The sequence below is a fragment of the Mesoplodon bidens genome, assembly GCF_964165515.1.
Source record: "Mesoplodon bidens genome assembly, chromosome: 20".
Classification (NCBI taxonomy): Eukaryota; Metazoa; Chordata; class Mammalia; order Artiodactyla; family Ziphiidae; genus Mesoplodon; species Mesoplodon bidens.
Genome location: NC_138181.1, coordinates 26,155,767 through 26,179,000, shown reverse-complemented (window position 1 = coordinate 26,179,000; position 23,234 = coordinate 26,155,767). Strand labels below are relative to the sequence as shown.

At 40.6% G+C, this 23,234-nt stretch overlaps 1 protein-coding gene across 4 annotated transcripts; it reads right to left on the bottom strand.

The window, feature by feature from the left end:
* Positions 1-5,031: 5,031 nt before the first annotated feature.
* TRIML2 (tripartite motif family like 2) lies at positions 5,032-21,885 on the bottom strand. 4 transcript variants are annotated; one of them, XM_081220914.1, is made up of 8 exons: positions 21,798-21,885; positions 16,199-16,450; positions 15,824-15,919; positions 13,145-13,339; positions 11,823-11,963; positions 9,787-9,809; positions 9,515-9,615; positions 5,032-5,695 (listed from the first exon to the last, which is right to left on the bottom strand). In XM_081220914.1, the coding sequence occupies exons 2-8, from the start codon at positions 16,385-16,387 to the stop codon at positions 5,124-5,126; spliced, it is 1,317 nt and encodes a 438-aa protein (XP_081077040.1). In that variant the 5' UTR covers positions 16,388-16,450; positions 21,798-21,885; the 3' UTR covers positions 5,032-5,123. The 4 variants fall into 4 exon arrangements, with proteins under 4 accessions (XP_081077040.1, XP_081077038.1, XP_081077041.1 ...); XM_081220912.1 differs by having other exon boundaries at positions 16,199-16,576; positions 21,798-21,872; XM_081220915.1 differs by lacking the exon at positions 21,798-21,885 and adding an exon at positions 21,241-21,488.
* Between the last annotated feature and the right edge of the window lie 1,349 nt (positions 21,886-23,234).

Sequence of the window (23,234 nt, the reverse complement as noted above, 5' to 3'; positions counted from 1 at the left end):
TGTGGCACGTGGGCTCAGTAGTTGTGGCTCGCGGGCTCTAGAGCGCAGGCTCAGTAGTTGTGGCGCACGGGCTTAGTTGCTCCACAGCATGTAGGATCTTCCCAGACCAGGGATCGAACCTGTGTTCCCTGCATTGGCAGACGGATTCTTAACCACTGTGCCACCAGGGAAGTCCCGGGGAAGACATTTGATGGATCTTCACATGTATTATTCGTAAGTTTTTGAAAAGAGGCTGGTATGTCACACACCTCCTCCAGTTCCCCAAATCACTCTAGACCCAGGAAACTAGTATCCCTGCCTTTCCCTCCATAACAAGCCATGTAACTCCATGATGAAGATAAGGATAGTATATTCTCAGAGGAAATTCACATTTATAGTCCCTGGGCTAAGATTCACTGATGTTTGAAGTTCTGAATCTCAACATCAAATATAGGAACAGCTTTTAGCTTTAGAAATGTCACAGGCCACACAAAGAGTTAGGGAGACTGCAGCCAGTACCCTTAGACACCTCCCTTTTTCAAATAGAAAACCCACCAGCATCTGGAATCACCGTATAGTTCTCCTATCTGAAATAAGAAACACAAATACAGGGTAATCTTTAGCTGATTTCATTAGGATGAACACAAAGCTCATTAAAAGTACTCACTTAGGGAAAAAAAAGCTTACTCACGTAAGGTTTCAAAGTAGTATACAAATACATAAATACATTTCATGAAAATAATTTTACATTGTCTCCACTGACTGCTTCTTTTGAGAAATGTGAATTTCACTTTCATCTTTACTAGGCCTCAACTTCCCTCACCTTCCCTTCCAGTCAACCTCAGATCTCACTGAATAACTTTAGGGATATACAGTCTGGGTGGAAAGAAATGAATAGCTTCATTTTTCAAGAGTTTGTATCACTATTTGGTGGTTTTTTAGCTTATTTTTGATTCAGTAAAATAAAAAATATCTCTTAGAAGAATCAAATGAGGTAATGCATATAAAGCATTTGGAAGTTTATCTTGAAGATAGTATATGTACAAACTTAAATTTTAATATGTAATATTTAAATTCAACAACGCTTTTGTCACCCTACCACATTCATTTACTGCTGCAGATAATTCCTCTCACTTGGGGGTAAGTTTCTAATCTCACACTTCGCTTTCTTCAAGGCAAATGTCCCATTCTGTTGTATACTTTCCAATTTGTCAGGACAGCTAAAATGCAAGCTTCTCCAATTTTTTCCATTCCCCATCCATGTGCTTTTTAACTTCAGTTTACCACTGATGGCATTTATCACATTCTAATCAGGGACTCCAAGAAATCAAAGTTTCAAATCACTTGCCCATTCTCCATGAATTCATTATCTCCTCTATCCGAATTCCTTTTCTTTATCCAAAATCAAAAAAAGTAATGGCAGTGAGGCCACTTACCTTTTCTTCTTTTAGCCCCCAGATTATTTCAGGCAGACTGTCCTGACTCTCAGGGGAAGGTCGCAGGTCTAGACTGGTATGGGCTTAATTCTTAACCCAGAAATGTGTTAGCAGTTCAGCTATAAAGAATCTCACAACTGAAGTATTCTACAAAGGTGTAAAGAAGTCATTTCGAGTTACAACTAAAAAATGGAACTGGAGTTTTTACTTAAGTGTTTTGCCCAAGTTACATTTATCATATGTAAAGTGTTCTAAGGGTAGAGATGTGTCCCCAGTGTGGTGGGATAATCCTACATGTTCTAAAACACTGGAGGCTCCTCCAGTGGCCGAAGAGTTCCTAGGTCTTACTTAGCCCAGTTATCCAAGACATACAGTTTCTTAAAGTGACTTCCAATTATACCTTACCCAATCAACAATCTTCTAAGACAGCAGGCTGACTGGCAGCCCCAGTCATATGAAACACACATGTTTACTCATTACTAAAGAAGGCATCCAAGGCTCACCTTAATCTTTGACCTACTAAGAGCCCACCTCCCCAGCACTATCACCACACATCTTAACCTTTTAAGACTTAAAATTACAAGCCACACAAAAGGCTGGAGTCACTGACCAAACCAGTTGTTCTGTTTGCGTTTACTAACTTTCTTCTTAATCTTGGCTCCATGTTGTAAATCACCCACGGACTTCTGTAAAAGTGATTCCTGGATTCCAGTACCAGAGATCTTGATGTAATTAGTATGTATGTGTGGGGGGGTAAAGGGTGATGGGGGTAAGGGGTGATGATTTTTAAAAATCCTCGGGCTTCCCTGGTGGCGCAGTGGTTGAGAGTCTGCCTGCCGATGCAGGGGACACGGGTTCGTGCCCCGGTCTGGGAAGATCCCACATGCCACGGAGCGGCTGGGCCTGTGAGCCATGGCCGCTGAGCCTGCGCGTCCGGAGCCTGTGCTCTGCAACGGGAGAGGCCACAACAGTGAGAGGCCCGCGTACCACAAAAAAAAAAAAAAAAAAAAAAATCCTCAGGTGCTTACAGGATACACAGAATCTGCAGACCTGCTGCTGCATGTGAAAAACTCTTTTCATACTAACCCGCCTGCTATGGGTTAAATTGTGTCATCCCCCACCACCCCCCATGCCCCCACAAGAGTCCTATCTCCCCGTACCTCAGATGTAACCTTATCTGGAAATAGGGTCACTATTAAGTTAAAATGAACCCATACTGTAGGGTGGGCCCCGAACCCAATGTGACTGATGTCCTTATTTATTTTTAAAAAGGCCATGTGTAGAGACAGAGATACAGGGAGGACACCAAGTGAAGACAGAAGGAGAGAAGGGAGTGATATATCGATAAGACAAAGAACAAAGATGTCCAGCAAACCACCAGAAGCTAGGAGAGAGGCATGCAACCGCCTTCAGAAGGAAACGGCCCTGCGAACACCTTCATTTCTACCCTTCAGAACTATGAAAAAAGGCATTTCTGTTGCTTAAGCCACCCAGTTGTGGTACTTCGTTATGGCTGCCCTAACAAACTAAACCACCAGTTCACCTGAATTTATTTACTGACCTTTTCATTTTGACGTGGGTGCACCTCCCTTCCAAGACTTTAACCAATAACCATCACCTACCCACCTCCATAATATACAACACTACTTGTTGCTTTTTCCTCACTTTCAATATGTATTTGAGAATTTATGTGCTAAGGACTGTTTAACACAAGATAAGATAATGAACAGAAACAAGCACAGTCCTTACTCTCATGGAATTTAGTCTAGTGGGAAAGGCAATCAAAGAATCGTCCAAATAAATATAAAATTGCAACTGTGCTTTGCATAAAAGAAGCTGTAACTGGTGCAATGATGTCCCAGGATTCTCCCTTGTTAAGTTTGTCAAGGAAGGCTGCTTTGTGGAGCAACACTTAAGCTGAATTAGCGAAAAGGGGGAGAGTGGTGACTGAAGTCAGGGAAGTGTATGTGCAAAGTCTCTATGACTCGTAGAAGGATACACTAGGCATCCATTTATTCAGAGGGTCAGTAGGCTGTGCTAAAGTATTATTTTCAAAGGCTAAAATTCATGGTCCTCATACAAATATTGACAGTGATATGTCAAAGATTTTGCTCAACTCAGTAATTAGTTAGGGAACCAGTTAGAGAGTAAAGTTTGTTGCAAGAGAAATGAGAAGCAGTTTAAATAAAATTGCTTAGGGTAGATCCAAAACTGGTTAATACTCTACATGGTAATAAAACCAAAACCTTTAAGGATTTCTTTTCTACCAGATAATTCTTCGAGTTAACATGTAACTTCAGTGTCTAGGTTCTCATCAGCTGGTAACTACCAAAGTCAATCGCAGATGCATTTTCCTAAATAATTTAAATAATCTTTTTGTGTTGGTTAGACAATGTCTCAGACTGACATTGGTAGGACATGCTGCATTCTCTTTTGGTTTCTAAGTTTGGGAAAATAGTTCTTAAGAGTCAAGTTGTGGAGGCAGTAGAAATTTGAGGTAAGATGAAGGTGAAGATTTAGACTCATATATACAATTATTATTAAATTCTCACATTTCCCTATATAGTAAATCGTCATCTTTCCCACAGGAAATTGGGACGGGGTTTGAGAGCCATTGCTCTGAGTTCTAAATCTCAGTGTTTCAAATGATCATCTAACCTCCAGCTCACTCACCTGAGCTAAACCCCCTTCTCAGATCAGGGCTACTTTCCCCTTAAGTCTTGTGATTTGATGTGAAGCTATGCAATGACTTTTTCCAGGCTTACATTTTTTACAAATTTGAGACAGAGCTTGCTTTTAACATGATGATCCAGGTTTAATTCTTACCCTTGTAACTTACTAGATACTTAACAGCTATGTGACTTAAGGAAAATTAAATCACCTCTGAGCCTCAGCTTCTACATTTGAATAATAAAGATCAATACACACTTACAGGTTGTTAAATACATAAAGGGAGATACACTATGATAAACCTTTCATTAAAAGTCCCTCTAATAAATATTTTTGTTGTCTTTTCAGCATCGTACGACCACCCCTGAACAAGGCTCTAGCAAAAAATTTTCAGTGGATTATCAAATAGAGAAAGATGAAGGCAAATACAAGACACCACTACATTATTTAATGTAATAGTTTTTCAAAGCAGTGAACTATCAGACTTCTTTTAAGAAATCTAATTTTCCTTGTAAGAGAGAAGTTGGATACTTGAAATATTTTTTAAATACATTTTCTGCAACACCTCCTCCCCACTGAGATAAGGTATCCAGGGAAATTAAGTTGTCCTCTATTTTGAGTGATGTTAGAAGTCTTGACAATGTCAGGAATAGGATGTCTCCATTCTACATGTCACTCTGACGATAGCCTCAAATCTAAAGTCTTGATTATACCCAATTCTGTTTTCAGAAATCTCTAGAGTCCTTAACCTAGTCTTAACGATCCCAGACTATTTCCGTCTCTAATTTCCCAATCTTATGCTGCATAGGCATTTGCTGTTCTAATTAACGTGCAGCCCTTCAGTTATTATCATCCATGATTCAGGTTAAATGTTACCTCTTCCATGAAATGGGTGTTGAAAGCCACATGAATGCAAAGGCTCTGGGGTGTTAACCTGGGTTCCAACTCAAGTGCTAAAAACCTTTTATTGGATTACTTTGTAAAATAATTTATATAAAGTCATGCTTGTAACATTCAGGCCTCCTGTGGTCTTAGATTTCACACCAAAGAAGATTGAGGGCTAAAAGTACCATTACAAGAAGAAACATGAGGGAGGCAGATGCTCAGAGAGTCTGAATTCATGCCTCCATTTGAAATACAAAGAGAAAATACAGGCCTGAGAGCTCCTTGGAAGGCGAGATAAGAGAAATTATAGATGAGGGATCTCTTTGTCACATCATAGAAGGATATCTGGCCATACTCATAATCCAGGAAAACTCCAACTCTGTGCATTTGCTCTCTCCAGGAAACCCTTTTTAAAGGGGGAAAGGCCCAGAAAGTATAATCAGTCCCCATAATGGATCCTGTGAATAAGACCTTATCTCCGGAAGCACTTCTGCTGGCAGAGCTTCCGTGTACCCCCAGCTGCCACTGTGTTGCCTTTTCCACATCCACCTCCCAGTAGTGCCGCCCTGAGGTGAAGCTCTCCACACCCAACACAGTGGCGCTGAAGTCAAATCTCTCTGGGTGACTGGGTACATCCTGCTGCACATTTCTGAGTCTCACACTTCTCAGATCCTCAGATAAGACCAGACAGGGATGAGCTGTTTTAGGGTCCAAAGTTATAGGTCCTGCAGGGAGAAAGAAATTTAGTTAACCTAGGGGTTTGTCAGTGCCAGAGACTGATGATTTCTAACACGCAGGGGCTTCCTCATGAGTGGGCACGAGTCTCAGGCACAGATATGGGAGATGCAATCTAGGAGAGTACAGATAAAGGGACCCCTAAGCTCTGTTTCAAGAAATGGGGGAATTTCCTGGTGGCCTAGTGGTTATGACTCCCGTGCTTCCAATGCAGGGGACCTGGGTTCGATCCCTGGGCAGGGAACTAAGATCCCACATGCCGTGCTGTGCAGCCAAAAAAAAAAAAAAAAAAAAAAAAGAAATGGACATCACAGAGGAACAAAGTCAATAAGATAATGGAAGGAGATGAAAATGAAATCTATCTGAGGAAGAAGAACAAAACAATGAGTAATGAACTACGGAGAGGTTTAGAAATACCTCTCAAAACAGAAAGGAATTCTGCCGGGCTGTAAAAATGACCTGATACTCAGTCCTAGCCCAGTATCACCTGAGACCCAACTCCAGTCCCTAAAGATCTTCTCCAAGCCTGGAGCAGCCAGAAACATTAAGTCTCCTAATAGAGCAGTTGATTCATGGCTCTATCCTGTGACTGAACTGCTTTCTTCATCTTAAATATCACCAAGATGTGACAGATACTTAGAAACTGCTGCCAGCAGGCCCTTAATACTGAGTAAATCAAAAGAGAATATATTAGAGGCCAGAAATCCTGTGAGAATCATCCAGAAAAATCAAGCTGAGATCAAGAACGCTCACTGTGATTTCTTATATGTGAATGAAAGTGGTACGTGCCTTCATATCGCTAACTGTTCCTTCTCATTTCTTTCTCTTCAACTTTTAAATATTCTAATTTCTCAGGGATTGGTCCTGGGTCTTACTTTTCACTACTTGTATCCTTTTCCTGTAAGTGCCTTTATATAGCCTCAGTTTTAAATATCTTCTATATGTTCATGACTTACTCCATAAAAAAGTTGACAAATACCAGTTGAACAAAACGTAGAAATTTCAAACATACCCCATCCAAAATGGAACTCCAAACTTATCCCTTCCCAGTTTCTACTTTTCAGTAGAACACTTATTGCTTTATAGTTGGTCAAGCCATAAACCTGTAGTAGTCCTTGATTTCTTTCTTTAACATCTAATCCAGCAGCAAGTTTTATGGGCAAATGAACTTAAATCTCTGCACTTAATTCATATCATTATTAAAGTGGTCTTAAAAGCCACAAGCCTTGAATTTTAAATTTCAACTTGTCCCAGGCTCCTAGTATTTCCAGAAGACTGGCAGAAATAAATGCAAATTTTCTCTACAAGTATGTACACCTTCATTCCTGTCCTCAAAGAACTTCTAAAAATAATATTTAAGGAAAAAAGGAAAGCTTACTATTAAAAAAATCATTAACCACACACTCAAAGTAAAAAAGTACTACTGAGTGAGACTAGCAGAAATAAATCTGAAGGACTTCCCTGGTGGCGCAGTGGTTAAGAATCCGCCTGCCAATGCAGGGGACATGGGTTTGATCCCTAGGTTGGGAAGATCCCACACACCACGGAGCAACTAAGCCCGTGTGCCACAGCGACTGAGCCTGCGCTCTAGAGGCTGTGAGCCACAACTACTGAGCCCACATGCCACAACTACTGAAGCCTGCATGCCTAGAGCCTGTGCTCTGCAACAAAAGAAGCCAGTGCACTACAACAGAGTAGCCCCCGCTTGCAGCAACGAAGACCCAATGCAGCCAAAAATAATAAATAAATAAATAAATTTATTTTTAAAAATCTGAAGAATTTTACATACTGGAATTGCCAGGCACAAACTCTACAGTAATTTTTGCTTACTATGTTTAAAAAAAAAAAGAAAAACTTAAAAGTATCTACAGGGCTTCCCTGGTGGCGCAGTGGTTGAGAGTCCGCCTGCCGATGCAGGAGACACGGGTTCATACCCTGGTCCGGGAAGATCCCACATGCCACGGAGCGGCTGGGTCCGTGAGCCATGGCCGCTGAGCCTGCGCGTCCGGAGCCTGTGCTCCGCGATGGGAGGGGCCACAACAGTGAGAGGCCCACGTACAGCAAAAAAAAAAAAAAAAAGTATCTACAGAATATAGGAAACTAAAGAAAGCAAGACTAAGTGGATTTGACAAAGAACTAAATAGATTATCTAGAAATAGAAATAAAATGTATTAAATAAAGTGCCAATGGATGATTACAAGAAAGCTACAGAAAAATGTCTCATTAGCATAAATGCAAAAATTCTTTAAAAACCATTACTACATTGAATCTGGCAATATGTAAAATGGCTAAAACATTATTACCAAGAGTTTATCTTGGGAATGCAAGGGTGGTTCAACATATGAAGCAAATATAATTCACCATATCAATATATGAAGGAAAAAATAAATATTTTGGTAGATACAGAAAAAAGCATCTAATAAATTCTACATCTGTTCATGATACAAAGTTTTAGTGAATCAGGAATAGACAGGGAACTTCCTCAACTTGACAAAAGGCAACTATGAAAAACCTACAGCTAACATTAAACTTAAAGGTGAAAAACAATGCTTTCTTTCTTCCTGAGATCAGGAAGAAGGTAGATGATTCTCACCACTCCTATTCACCATCATACTGAAGGCGCTAGTAAGTGCAAAAGGTAAGAATAATACAGAAAAGGCTTACAGAAAGGAAGAAAAAAATTGTCTATATTTATAGATTACTTGAATATCTTTGTAGAGAATCCCCTCAAAATCTATAAAAGTCACTAGATCTAATAAATCAGTTTAGCACAGTTGTAAGATACAATGTCAATCAATATACACAAATGAATATTTCTATATACCATTGATAAACTAGAAATAAAATTTCAATTAGAAGTTGATATTTAATTCCATGAGTAGAACTAAAAAATACTTAGGTATCTAACTAAATATGTACAATATTAGCTGAAAACTACAAAACACTGTTGAGAGAAATCAAAGACGACCTAAATAAATGGAGATATACCACCATATCCCTAAATTGTTCTATAGATTCAGTGTAATACCAATCAAAACCCCAGCAGGTTTTTTGTAGATGCCGACAAACTCATTTTAAAGTTTATGTGGAGAAGGATTTAGAGTAGCCAAAGTTATTTTTGAAGGAACAAATCTGGAGAACTCACAGTGCCCAATTTTAAGACTTTTTGTAGAGTAATCAATCAAGCCAACGTGGTATTAGCAAAAGGATAGATACAATGGTCAATGGACCTATTAGACTTGACATAGATCTGCTCGTATGTGCCCACGGATTTTCAACAAATGATGTTGGAACAATTGGATACACACATGTACTAAAAGAGGAGGGGAGTTGTACCATATCTCGAATCATACATAAATATAACTTTAGGGGTCCCACTGGCAGTCCAGTGGTTAAGACCCTGCGCTTCCACTGGTTCGATCCCTGGTCAGGGAACTAAGCTTCTGCATGCCACACGGTGCAGCCAAAAAACAAACACACACAACTTTAAATGAACAATAGACCTAAATGCAAAAACTAAAACTGTAAAAATTCTAGAAGGAAATCTTTGTTGGGGTACAAAAAGATTTCTTAGGACACAAAAAGCGTACACCATTTAAAAAAGAAAAAGGTAACTTCAAAATCTAAAACTTCTGCTCTTCAAAAGACACTATTAGGCAAATGAAAATATAAACCACAGGAGAGAAATATTTGCAAATAGAGTCGTTTTAAATCCTTAAGCTATCTGGAATTTCACTTATGGTAGGATGTTCATTATCCTCAAATACAAATATAAAGTGTCCTGTGATCATGGATGTGTGTCAACTCACTTTGCAGCACTTCTAGCATTTTGCTCATTCCTGTTATTTGGCATAAACTCAGGTCTGTGATTCGGGCGGGCTCTAGACACTGAAGCAGTAGTGACTCACTCCTGTTAAAGAAAGGACAATCTCAGTTACCTGTGCAGACCGCAGGCCCCTCCATCCAGAGGATGGATCTCATTACATGGCCTTGCTATCTGCACCCCAACATCTCTAACCCCTGTGTGCTCACAAATCAGATTGTGAATCTGACCTAAGTGTTTCCAAAATGAATAACTTACCTTTCCAAAGAATGTCTTGCATTCTATGGGGTGAAAAGAGACAAAATTACTAGCGGGTATTTGAGCCAAGCCTTTTGTGAATTGTGCTCATGAAAGTATTTTCTCTTATAATGAAACTCGATTTGCATGTAATTTCTTCAGCCTCATGCTAATTCTCAGATACCAAATTTCGACACTGAATAGGAAAAGTCAGAAAAATGCTTGATATCACTGTTCTATTCCCAAGGGAAATAATCTTCTATACCTCAAATTCACAATGCTCCGCATTCAAATTCTGCCCGTCTATTTGCTTTCTATCCTGGGGCGGGCAGGAATTGAGCCTCCTGCCCCGCGTCCTCCGCCCGGGCTTCCTGCAGCCACGGAGACAGGCGTAGCCTCGTCGGGGGGGCGGGCTCTGGGGGTCCCTGCCCCGGGAGGGTCCACCTGTGGGAAGGGTGGGCTTTGTTCCCCGAAGAGGGGCCTGCTGAGCCCTGGGTGGCAGGGCGGGGGTACATCTGGGACACCCTGGGCCCCAGCCAGCCCTGTGGTGACCCACTCAGGCCTTGGGCAGGAAGTGGGGGACCTGGGGACGCACGGGACGGGGCCACTGACCCGCGCTGGGTGTGGGAATGGGCCTTTGTGTGGCCGCAAGTGCTTCTGTCCCCTGTGGGTGTTGCGGCGTGGGTGTTCCTGGGCGGGTGGGAACCCAGGGGCGGCCGGTGGAGGGGCAGGGCACCCTCGGAGACTCCTGAGAGGCAGCGGGTTCAGGACCTGGGGGTGGCGGGCCCAGTGCGCCCAGAAGGAAGCCCCCTGTGGGGAGGGGCTGGGAGGGCCTGGCAGGTGGCAGGGGTGGGGAGGGGACATCCTTCAGAGGGTGGGAGCCACGGGCATGGTGGGGCACCCAGACCCTGGGGTGTGCCGGCTGCCCTGTTCTTCAGCCCCTGAAACAGAGGTTCCCGGACTCCAGGGCCTTGTGATTGATTGAGGCCCCCGGGGCATTTCTGCGATGGGGCTCTATCTTGCTGTTTATCTTCGTGGAATTTAAAGTTGAAGAGATTTAGAAATTGCTCTTTAGTCATTCATTTAAAACAATAATAAACTCATTAGTTATTAACAAACAAACAAACAAACAAAAAAAAAAAAAAGAAAAGAATTGAGCCTGCTAAGCTGGGGATGGTGGCTGGAACCAGGTCAGGAACTGAATATAACTGGGTCACACCTATCTGCACTGTCTGGAACTGCGCATGGCTCTAGAACAGAACCTACGGGTTTATGTGCAGGGGCTTCTCTGAGTACTCATATTGCAAATGTGGACTTGGCAGAAGGATTTAAACAGTCTTCAAAAGATAAAAATTTACTTTTTGAAAATAGTAATGCACGTTACTCAACAAAATTTAAAATACACAATACTGGGAATTCCCTGGCGGTCCAGTGGTTTGGACTCTGCACTCTCACTGCCAAGGGCCGGGGTTCAGTCCCTGGTTGGGGAACTAAGATCCCACAAGCTGTGCAGCCTGGCCAAAAATAAAAAATAAAAACTACAAAGAATCAAAACAGTTTAAAAAACAAACAATACTATACAAGTAAGTCTCACCCTTGTTTCCCAAGGTTACTGCTGATTACAATGTTTGTGTTTATTTTGCCAGAGGTTGTCTGAATGTTAATGAGCATATACGTCTACACATATTCTCTAAATAACAAAAAGTTTTCTGCATGTTTTTTTCACTTAATGAGATATCTTGAAGATAATCTTTTAGTGCGTTTAGAACTGCTTTACTCGTTTTTTTATGGTTGCAGAATATTCTATTGTATGGATACATCATCATTTGACTAACCAATTATTTACCTTATTAAAGGACATCTCAATTCATATTTACTACTGATCACTGAAGCAGCTCTATACATACTATTAATTTATAATGAGTCATAATGCTTTTGGTAGCCTTCATGTATGACTGAAGATCACTGGGTACTGTGTTCTAGAACTGGCCCCTAATGGGTACTGTCCACTTCTCATTTCTCAAATACTGTAGTGAAGGTTATTCCCAGAATCTTACCTGGAGCAACGCTGAGGCAGATTGCCCACACTTCTCCTCCAGCTCTGTGGTGACCTTCTGGAGGCTGCAGATCTGTTCAGAGAGCCTGACTTCACTCTCCCTCAGTTTACTCATGTTCTCTCTCCCCAAACAGTTCAGTCTCTGCAGAAGCATCCTTATTACTATTCAACAGCTGACAATTTCTCTTATTCGCTAATTCAACCATCTCTTTAAAAACCTGCTTTACTGCCTGCCACCCCAGAAACAGACATAATTAGATAAGGCCAGGATATTCCTCTGTGTCAAGCAAGACACCTCAATAGAAACTTGATTCTTTGACACAATATATTTATGTTGATGTGGACAGTATCCACATAGTCTACTTCATCAGTTCACAACCTGGACCTAAAACAGATCACTTTTTTTTGCTGTGCAGTTTTGTTCAGGAAGTTTCCTATTTCGTTCATTAAATTAAAACTATGACTTATTATAATTTAATTAAAAATTAAATTCATGGATGAGAATAAAATAGATAATCAAACCAGAAAGGATACCAGTTTCCTTTCTATCCTTGCAAAGAAGCTCCACCTCGTTAAATACACGAATGGTCCATGTTATTTTTTTCTTAACTCAAGTGATATCATATTATACTCCACTGCTGATCTGACAGCTTGCTTTTTTCTTAATACATAATATGCTCTTGGAGAGCATTCCTTATCTATACATATAGAGCCATGTTATCTTTTCTAAATGCTGACGAGCATTCCACTGCATGTCCTGTACAATGTAGTTCATGAGTCCAACGTTGATGGATACAGGTTGTATCTACTCTCTTCCTATCAACAAATATTAGTAATAGTAACACCTAATACTTACATTACACAATAATGTACACACATACAAACACCATTTAAAGAGCTTTATGTCGATTATCATACTCAAGCCTCACAACAATATTATGAACTAAGGACCATTATCCTCATTTTACAGCTAAGGAAAGTAAGTCAGAGGTTAAGCAACACGTCTCAGGTCACCTAGAAGCTAGTAAATTGCAGAACCCAGATACGAATCTCATCAATCTGGCTTCAAAGACTACCTCAAAGCCACAGCTCTATACTGAAATAATTTTACCACACTTCCTTACCCACGTGTCTTTTTATATGCACGTAAGTATATTTGCGAGATAAATTATCATCAGAAATAGAATTGCTGGATGACTATATCCCTTCTTTTAATAGATCCATGGCTGTCAGTGGATGTCTTATTCTGGAATTGACATAGTGTTCAGGTCTTCTTTCTCTCATTTCCCAAATATTGTTAGGATGCCATGTTTCACATCTCACCTGTAGTATTTCCTGGAACTTCTCCTTTAGCTTTGTGGCAAACTCCATCAGTTGGTTCTGACTGGCTTCTCTCAAGTTCAAGTTGAATCTGCACCCTTGCGGGCTCTGGAAGTTCACTTTGTTTTCTTCAATCATCAACCAGAACCTTATCCTATATTCAGACTCAATCATCGCTTTAAAATTCTGCTCTTCTTCCTTCACCATAGATGACAGAATTCAGGTTAAACACCACAGATAAATACCTACGGTTACTTTCCATCTATAATTTTAATATAAAGACAAGGAAATATAAAAGTACAGGGGAAGAAGTAACAGATACATAATACAAAGGACAGAGAGAAATTCAGAGTCAACATCAGCCAAGACATCAATACAATCTTAGAACATGAAATGCAGATGAAGAAATGTTAATTGACTTAGAAAACTGAGGAATCTATACAACCTCAGTGACCAAAAAGGAGACCAGGAAAACTGGAAGACAGCACCAGTGGCTTTTGCTGATGGTTTGGATAGGGGGTGTGAGAAAAGAGGAATCAAACGGTGACTCTAAGGTTTTTAGACAAAGAGTAGAGTTGCCAAAACATAGAAAGGAAAAGTATGGAAGGGATAGACTCCAGAAGTGGGGAGGGTATCAGCAGCTCAGTGTGGGATATGTCGATTTTGATTAGTCAGTTAGCCATCCAAGGAGAGATGCTAGGCAGGAAGTCGGACATGAAAACCCACCACTGGGAAGTCTGAGCTAAAGACATCCATTGGGAGTAGTCAGCTTAATGACCATATTTAACCTCCTGAGACTCTATGGAGTCAAGATTTATCAAGAACCTGACCATTCTCACCACTTCTACCACCCCTCCCCCACAGTTCACCATAATCTGTTCCTGACTATTGCAAACAGTCCCCTTCAGTTCCCCCCACCTGTGCTCTCACCCTCCTACAGTCTTATTCTCATTCAGCAGCTAGACTATTCCTACGAGAATGGAAGTTAGATCACATTACTGCTCTGTTCAAAAGTTTCCACTGGCGGGCTTCCCTGGTGGTGCAGTGGTTGAGAGTCCGCCTGCCGATGCAGGGGACACGGGTTCGTGCCCCGGTCCGGGAAGATCCCACATGCTGCGGAGCGGCTGGGCCCATGAGCCATGGCCGTTGGGCCTGCGCGTCCGGAGCCTGTGCTCCGCAATGGGAGAGGCCACAACAGTCAGAGGCCCACATATCGCAAAAAAAAAAAAAAAAAAAAAAAAAAAAGTTTCCACTGGCTTCCTTTTTTCATTAAAAAATAATAAATTTTTAAAAAGAGAAAAAGAAAATCAACTTCCCTATAAGATGTGGCCTTCTGATCTCATCACCTATTAGCCTCCACTTCCTTCATAACCCCAACCAAGGACACACCAGTCTTGAGATCTTTGTACTTGCACTTCCCTCTGCCTAGAATATTCTTCCCACGACTGCACAGCTCACTTCCTCACCTCCTTGAGTCTTCTCAAAACCAATTTTGGAATGACAAGGTCCTGATCACTTTGTTTAAAAGTACATCCCATCACTCTTTCCTGCTTTTTTAATAAAATGTACAGCACTTACAATGTAACATACTATACATTTTACTTGTTTACCTCCACTAGAATGTCAGTTGCACAAGGCCAGGATTGTTTGTTTTGTTTTCTTTTCACTACTGAATCCCCAGCACCTAGCATAGCTCCTGGCAAACACTGGGACCCCAATATTTGTTAATATATGGTGCTTGGAGCTGAAAAAAATGCCTACCATCCTCAACTGGATGAGAATCTAGTATAACTAGCAGAACAGTTACATATGAAGGGAGGGTCTGAAATTAGAAGTGAAATGTGCATAATGGACGGTGATTCCTCAATTTGAATAGTAATTCTTTCTTTATTTTTTATTGACGTATAGTTGACACAATGTTATGTTAGTTTCAGGTGTACATCAAAGTGACTCAGTTACACATATATATTTCTCAGATTCTTTTCCCTATATATAAAATAGATATATATATTTAGATCTATAAATATATATATCTATTTTATATATAGTACTGTATATGTTAATCCCAAACTCCTAATTTATACCCCCCCACCCCAGAATAGTAATTCTTAAATTGCCCTTTAAATGGCTTCAGGATTTACATGGCCACCAAAAAAAGTACATAAGATGCTCATTCTCCTATGGCATTGTTATAAACTGTGCTATCAGTCTTCGCCAATAAGGGGTACAAATGCCATCTCACTAACAAATTTAATATAGTTAATTTGTATTTCTCTTACCATGAGCTTATGGACCAATTCAGTATGTTCAAAAGATATCTGCATTTTCTTTTCTGTGAACTCTCATGTCTTTGATCATTTTTCTGTGGAGTTTCTAGTCTTTTGCTTATTGACTTTTTTTTTTTTTTGGCTGTGCAGCATGTGGGATCTTAGTTCCGCAATCAGGGATAGAACCCATACCCCCTGCAGTGGGAGCCTGGAGCGTTAACCACTGGACCACCAGGCAAGTCCCCTGCTTATTGACTTTTAAGAGCTTTTTACACGTGAAGAAATTAACACTTTTCCTACCTATGGATTTCAAGTAGTTTTTCCTGCTTTGTCATTTGTCTTTTGATTGTGTTTATGTTATTCGCTATCCAACATCATGGGTAATTTCCCCCTAAGAATCAAGATAAGCACTGACCTGCATCATCACCATTCTTTCTCGCTCATCAGCCAATATGCTTTTAGCTACTTCAAGTTTCTCCTTCAATGTGTTCAATATCTCCTGGAATACCTTCTGCAGAGAAATATATCACAGAATTCCAGGTAAAGTAATTGCTTTACAACAGATAGATTCCTACCCTTAGATAACTGAAAGGCCAATAGCCCTGACTACAATGTTTTCCTAGCCTTGAAGTTGAAGGTCTAAATATGGTACTTATCTAGTATTCTTTGATAAACATCAACTAAGGGAATGGTCTAGGAGGATCAGAATATCTGTCCCCCAAATAAATAAGGGAATAAATAAGAGGAGGCAGCCAGAATGACAGTGGTCTGGGATCTGCATGAAGCTTACCCTATAATTCTCAGCAGCCTCTTGTACTCCATATATCACGTGATTCCTGTGCTCCTGGGACATGAAGTACTTGTCACAAAGAGTGATTTGGTCATCATGGCAAAACTGCTGTGGTGGCTCCAGATGTATCTCACAGCGGGCATCTTCTGGGATTTCTTGCTCTAACTGGGAGCGGAGCCTTTTGGACATGCCGGCAGGTGGCCCTAGTTGAAAATTGGCCTGTTTCTGATGTGGAATACACCTCCCCGTACTCTGAAAAGGAAAAGAGTGGCAGTGTTCTGGTGCAGACACACTTATTAACCTCAGTCCGCAGTCAAGCATCAGCAGGTCAGTGCATCCTGGACTCCTCAAATCCAGCAAATCTTTGGCAGCCACGTGCTTGGGAAAGGAGACAGAAGAAGATACACGAACGATCAAGCTTCCTAAGAATTTCAAGCAATTGGTTGAAAATTATTTACAAGTGACAACACAGCAAACCACCTCCCTGCAAGTCATTAAAAAAAAAAAAAAAAAAGAGGGACTTCCCTGGTGGTCCAGTGGTTAAAACTAAGCGCTTACACTGCAGGGGGCACGGATCAGGGATCTAAGATCCCACCTGCCATGCGGCATGGCCTAAAAAAAAAGAAAAAAAAGAAAAAAATAGTGCTCAAAGAAGGCACACTGCTGCAAAGAGCATGAGAGGAACTTAGGAGCTTCCGGGACTAAGGGGAGGCCAAAGCAGAGCCTAGCCTCAGGCACTCAGGTCGCAAATTAAAGGAATCACTCACCCAGTGCTTGCACGAGCCAAAAAGCAAGGGCCTCCTTGTATGCCTCCTTAAACCATAGAAAGGTGAGGCGCCGGTTACCAACTTTAAGGAAGGGCTTACTTTCAGATTTCAATGTGCGCATACATGAGAAGCGCTCCCTTTTGGACTCCCTAAGTGCGCATGCGCCTGAGTGAGGTAAGGCAAGTTTTGCGCCCGAAGCCCAAGGCATGTCTCACTAGAGACTTGGCCATTAAAAGGTGTTCGTTAAAAAAATAAATAGGGCTTCCCTAGTGGCACAGTGGTTAAGAATCCGCCTGCCAATGCAGGGGACAAGGGTTCAAGCCCTGGTCCGGGAAGTTCCCACGTGGCGCGGAGCAACGAAGCCCGTGCGCCACAACTACTGAGCCTATGCTCTAGAGCCCGCGAGCCACAACTACGGAAGCCCGCGTGCCTAGAGCCCGTGCTCCTCAACAAGAGAAGCCAACGCAATGAGAAGCCCACGCACTGCACCAGAGAGTAGCCCCCGGCTCGCTGCAACTAGAAAAAGCATGCACGCAGCAAAGAAGACCCAGCGCAGCCAAAAACAAACAAATAAATAAATAAAATAAATTTAAAAATAAATAAAACAACCCCCCCAAATAAAAAAAACCTTTTCAAAAATAGTAAAGGGAAATTGCACACATTTATATGTACATATACATATATTTTTTCATATATACATGTATGTACATATGCACAGATATACATATGTACATACAGATTTTAAGGAAACAGAACAAGGGATCTATAATCTCCTACATCCAGACAATTCCAGATAATTCTGATTACCTTTGAGCAACAATTCTACTTTTTCACTAGAAACATTTTAATTATATTCTTAAAATGTATTATCTACTGAATTTGGGAAACTCTTTCCCAATGAAGAATTGCCTTAGTTTCCTTGTTTAATCCCATCTCTAGCCGTTGTTGGGTGATACCATAACACCGAGTATTAATTTATCAAAATTCTCTAATTTACACCTGCCCATTCCATCTCATTAGCCAGTTCTTTTGACAATAGCCCTTTAAAGGAATTGACCTGCCAGAGCGCAGAACTCCCAAACTTCCATTTCTGGATTTATTAGCTTCTTCTGCCTCTCACACTCTCAATTCCACCCAAACTTGACCATCAACCAACCAATCTCTTCACTCTCTTTTAATTTTTAAGATATGCAAAACTTCAGAAACAAAGTCTGAAGTTGTTACTCTTATATACGTGATGACACTTATTTTTTTAGGGTACATATTAAACCAGCAGACTTGATTTGCCTTTTCACTGTGTTGACATTTGCACTGATAGTAGATAAAACTGCTGGTGTCTTACCATTGATCAAGGAAGGAGCACCAAACAGTACCATAGTCATTTATTGTATTTTTTAAATCTCGACCTATTTCCATGCTCCCAGTTTAAAAGAAAAAAAAAAGCCCATTTTACTTAAGAACATTCTTATTTCTTGATGCAATAGTAAAGTATTAAATCTCAACCCTGAGTACAGGATTTAGCATTCTGGGTGACAAGATGGAAAATATGTGTAAAGCATTTATGCTGCATATGGAAAAACAATGGTTGTCTCACAAAAAAGCATTTTCTATGATTGTTTGAGTTGCAAGCCATACTAGCGGCGTTTTTTCATAGGTCATTTTTAGTAGAAAGAACAAATGAGACAAACTGTGGTCATTCAGATGTAGTGATTTGGAAAAGACATTTTCTCAAACACTGACAGAATGACCCTGTCATTTCAAGGAAACCAAGTGAGTGTATTAGTTCCCAATGATAAAATTGGAGCTTTTAAGCAAAAATGAGAGTTTTGGAAAACTTGTACCTACTATTCTAAGCTAGACAGTTTCCCAATACTTGGTCTTTTCTGATGAAATTTGTAGGAATATTAACAACTGTTTTCTTTTTTTGCTATTGCATAATGAAATGTGTCAACATTGGAAAATCTGCAAATCTGGTGAACCAATTATTTTCCAAATGACCAATGCATGATGTTATAAGATTATGCAAGGGTAAAGTGAACTCAAAGTATAAGACAAATCAATGGATTTTAATGTTACAGAGGACAAAATGTTCATTAATATGATTTAAAAAAACAGAAAAAAACAATTAACTGAAAAAGGTATTAGAATGATCTCCCCTTTTCCAACTATGTATTAGTGTGAGGACAGATTTTCTTCATATACGTCAATTAAAATAACATTGCAATAGGGCTTTCCTGGTGGCGCGGTGGTTAAGAATCTGCCTGCCAATGCAGGGGACATGGGTTAGAGCCCTGGTCCAGGAAGATCCCACATGCCGCGGAGCAACTAAGCCCATGCACCACAACTACTGAGCCTGCTGAGCCTGCGCTCTAGAGCTTGCAAGCCACAACTACTGAGCCCGCGTGCTGCAACTACTGAAGCCCGTATGCCTAGAGCCTGTGCTTTGCAACAAGAGAAGCCACTGCAATGAGAAGCGTGCGCACCGCAAGGAAGAGTAGCCCCTGCTTGCCTCCACTAGAGAAAAGCCCGTGCACAGCAACAAAGACCCAATGCAGCCAAAAATAAAAATAAAATAAATTTTTAAATAAATAAAATAAAAAATATTTATTAAAAAAGAAAACACTGCTGGGCTTCCCTGGTGGCACAGTGGTTGAGAATCTGCCTGCCAATGCAGGGGACACGGGTTCAGAGCCCTGGTCTGGGAAGATCCCACATGCCGCGGAGCAACTGGGCCCGTGAGCCACAACGACTGAGCCTGCGCATCTGGAGCCTGTGCTCCGCGACAAGAGAGGCCACGACAGTGAGAGGCCCGAGCACCGTGATGAAGAGCGGCCCCCGCTTGCTGCAACTAGAGAAAGCCCTCGCACAGAAACGAAGACCCAACACAGCCAAAAATAAATAAATAAATATTAAAAAAAAACAAAACAAAAAAACCCCCACAGCAATAGATGGAATGCTGGAGTAGATATAAACCAGAAATTAAAGAGATTTGCAAAATTGTAAAACCATGCCACTTTTCTCGAGAATTATTCAGAAAAGGTTCTTCATAAAAATGTTATATTTATTTTTAATATTTCTTAAAAGTTCTAATTATGAATACAGTAACTATTAATATAAAGGCACCTGTAATTTTGGTACATTTTGCCAGATTCCCAACTGCAAAGATCATGTAATTTTGCATTTCAAACAACATGTTTGCATTTCAAACAACATGTTTGCATTTCAAACATGAGAAGGTGTCAAACTTCACTTGGTCAGTGAGAAATTGTATCCTTATTTTTAGCTTGCATTTATTTTATTATTAATAAAGCTATTATTTTCATATGCTTAAGAGCCATTTTCATTTCTTTTTCTACGAACCATGTTTAAGCCTTTCAGCTGTTTTTTCCTACCAGGTTTTTGGTCTTTTTTCTTAATTTTAAGATATACACTGAAAAGATTATCCCCTTATTATACAAATTGCAAATATTTTCTCTCTACGTATCATTTGGATTTGAATTTACTTCAATTTTTTCTTGCTGGGTCCTTCAAACCCTTGTGGCTTCTCTTGTCTTGCCTCCCTGAACATGTCCTAGACTGGAAAAAAAAAAACTGATCAGTTACAAAAATGAAGAAGTTTAGAAAGTCAGTAGTCACTCCTGGCTTTATCTTACTTGAGCTCTCAGCAGTCAACATAGTTGGCCAGGACCCTCCTCTTGGAATGGTTTCTTCTCTTTGCAATCAAGATCATGTAGATGACATCCCTCCTATGTTACTCGTCTGTTTCCCAGCATTCTTTTTTGGCTTGGAATCCTCTTGAACCTCTAAGTTTGGGTGTGCTTCCAGGGTCAGTTCTGGTCCCTTACCTTATTCTAGTTCCAATGTCTCCCAGGTAATCACATTTACTTCCAAAAGTTTAGTACTACTCTCCAATTTAAGCTTCTACCCAGACCCAGAACTCCCAACTCACTTGCAGTTAAATGTCTAATAAGCATCCCACCTCAACATATCTATAACAGTATTCGGATTTCAATATTCGGAAACCTTCCCTTCCCCCAACTCACTTTGAAATTTCATCATTAAGTTTAAGCCACCATCATTTCATCATCTCAACTAGTTCATATTCAACCCTGTCCCACTCCTGTCTCCAACTCCTCAGCTTAACAACCAGAATGTTAATTTAAAACCTAAACCAGGTTTGTAATCATTTCTAACAACTTTCCATGGCATTTAGGATACAATCCAAATGGCTAACAATCCTAGATGGTCTGGCCTCCTGCCCACATTTAATCTCACCTATAGCTTTCCTCCAACCATTGTCCATTCCAACTACGACAAATTTATCTGTGCTCTTTCCGCTTCCTCAGCTGGCCATGCTTTTCTCTCAAGATTCTGCCATTCCAGCTCCTTCTTTCCTCCCTACAGTTCTCAGCTCAAACATCACTTCCTCAGAGAGGCCTTTCTGTAACTGCCCAACTTGAAATACCTTCCTACCATTCATAATCATTTTCTTTGTATCTATTTTACCTAATAATATTTTTAGACATTTTAAATCAAACCAGCAGAAAGGGAAATCAGTAGCAGAGAACACAGATTACATATTTTTACAGAAACCAAGAGAAAGCAAAGTAGGAGAATAATTTGTCTCATGAGTATACTTTTATCTATGTGCCAAATTCATACCTATCCTTGTTTTTCCCAGTTTTATTTATTTTTTGCCCTGGCTTTCTCACTTACCCTTTTATACTATTGCATGGCATATATATTTTTAAAGCTTCCATAAATATTAAAATCAAGTTTAGGTATTTAAAGAAAACCATGATTAAGGAAATGATCTTCAGAGAAAAGCTTACCTTTCTTTGTAATCCTAGGTATTTCCTTCAGGGAAAACAGCTAGAAAAATGGAGACTGAAGAGCTTTCGTCTGTTCAGCTACTCCCTCAATCCCTCCCTCTCCCTATCAGGTAGAAAACCTGTGAAGTTTCAAATCCTATCCATATAATAAATCTAGGACAGTGGTCGTCAAACTTCAGGGAGCAGTAGAATCATCTCAGCTTTATTCAAACAGAGTTCTGTGCCCCACCCTGAGAGTCTCTTTTAGGACAGATCTGAGGTGGAGTCTTAATTTACATTTTAATGCGTTCCTAGAAAATACTGGATAGCCAGGGACTTTGTTCAGGAGTTTCAGTCTCCGTGGATGGGTGAATATTTTGTTCTTTGCTTTATCTCCAAGGTCTTTTGAAGGGGCTACTATCTGGTAGGCACTCACTATAGAAGTGTTTGTTTGTTTTTCGTTTTTCATGAACACCATGGATACAGTAACAATTTCACAGGAAGAAATTCTTCTCTAAGCCATTACCCTAGAATCTCATAGTGTTCCTTCCTTAGTCATACCATTTTATCTTAAGCTGTTAAATACAATAGTTTCATTAGAAGATGATACGTGATTTCCTTGTTTCCAGAATGTTTGCTGAAAGAAGTGATCACTGCATTATTTGTAGATAGAAAAGAGTAGAAATAACTGACGGATGGAGGAATGTGTCACAGATGGGAGGTCAGGGGACAATCTCAGATAGTTCACTGTTGACCCCAGTGGAAGGAAAATCTGCACAGCTTCCCAAGTTTTATAATTCTGTCTCTGGTAGGTTTTATTTTTTATTTTTTTTTGCCTCAGTCAATTCCCTGCTGATCAAACATCAGCGCCTGGTTTTTTGTTGTTGTGGCTTTCAAACTGCTGACGGGATGATGAAAAAATTCTTCTGCTTGCTATCTGACCTTCCAAAACCTGGTTCCACCCTGTGGAATCTTAAGTACCTCCTTTCCCTTTATCTCAAACAACACTCCCCACACACACCCTCTTCTCCTTCAAGTAAATCACATTCTTTTCTGTGTGTCCCTCCCTCCTCAGCCTTCTTCTCTACTCTTTCTACTCAGTCTACCTTTTCTCTTTTTTTTTTTTCTTTTTCGGTACGCGGCCCTCTCACTGTTGTGGCCTCTCCCGTTGCAGAGCACAGGCTCCGGACGCGCAGGCTCAGCGGCCATGGCTCACGGGCCCAGCCGCTCCACGGCATGTGGGATCTTCCCAGACCGGGGCACAAACCCGTATCCCCTGCGTCAGCAGGCGGATTCTCAACCACTGCGCCACCAGGGAAGCCCCTACCTTTTCTCTTTTAAGCTTGGATGCAGCCAACTTCTGTGAAGATTTTATCAATTACCTGGTCGTTTATTCTTATCATCCTGAGCTTTCATAATTTATATGATTTCATTCTGGTAGGAAAACATTGTAACCTT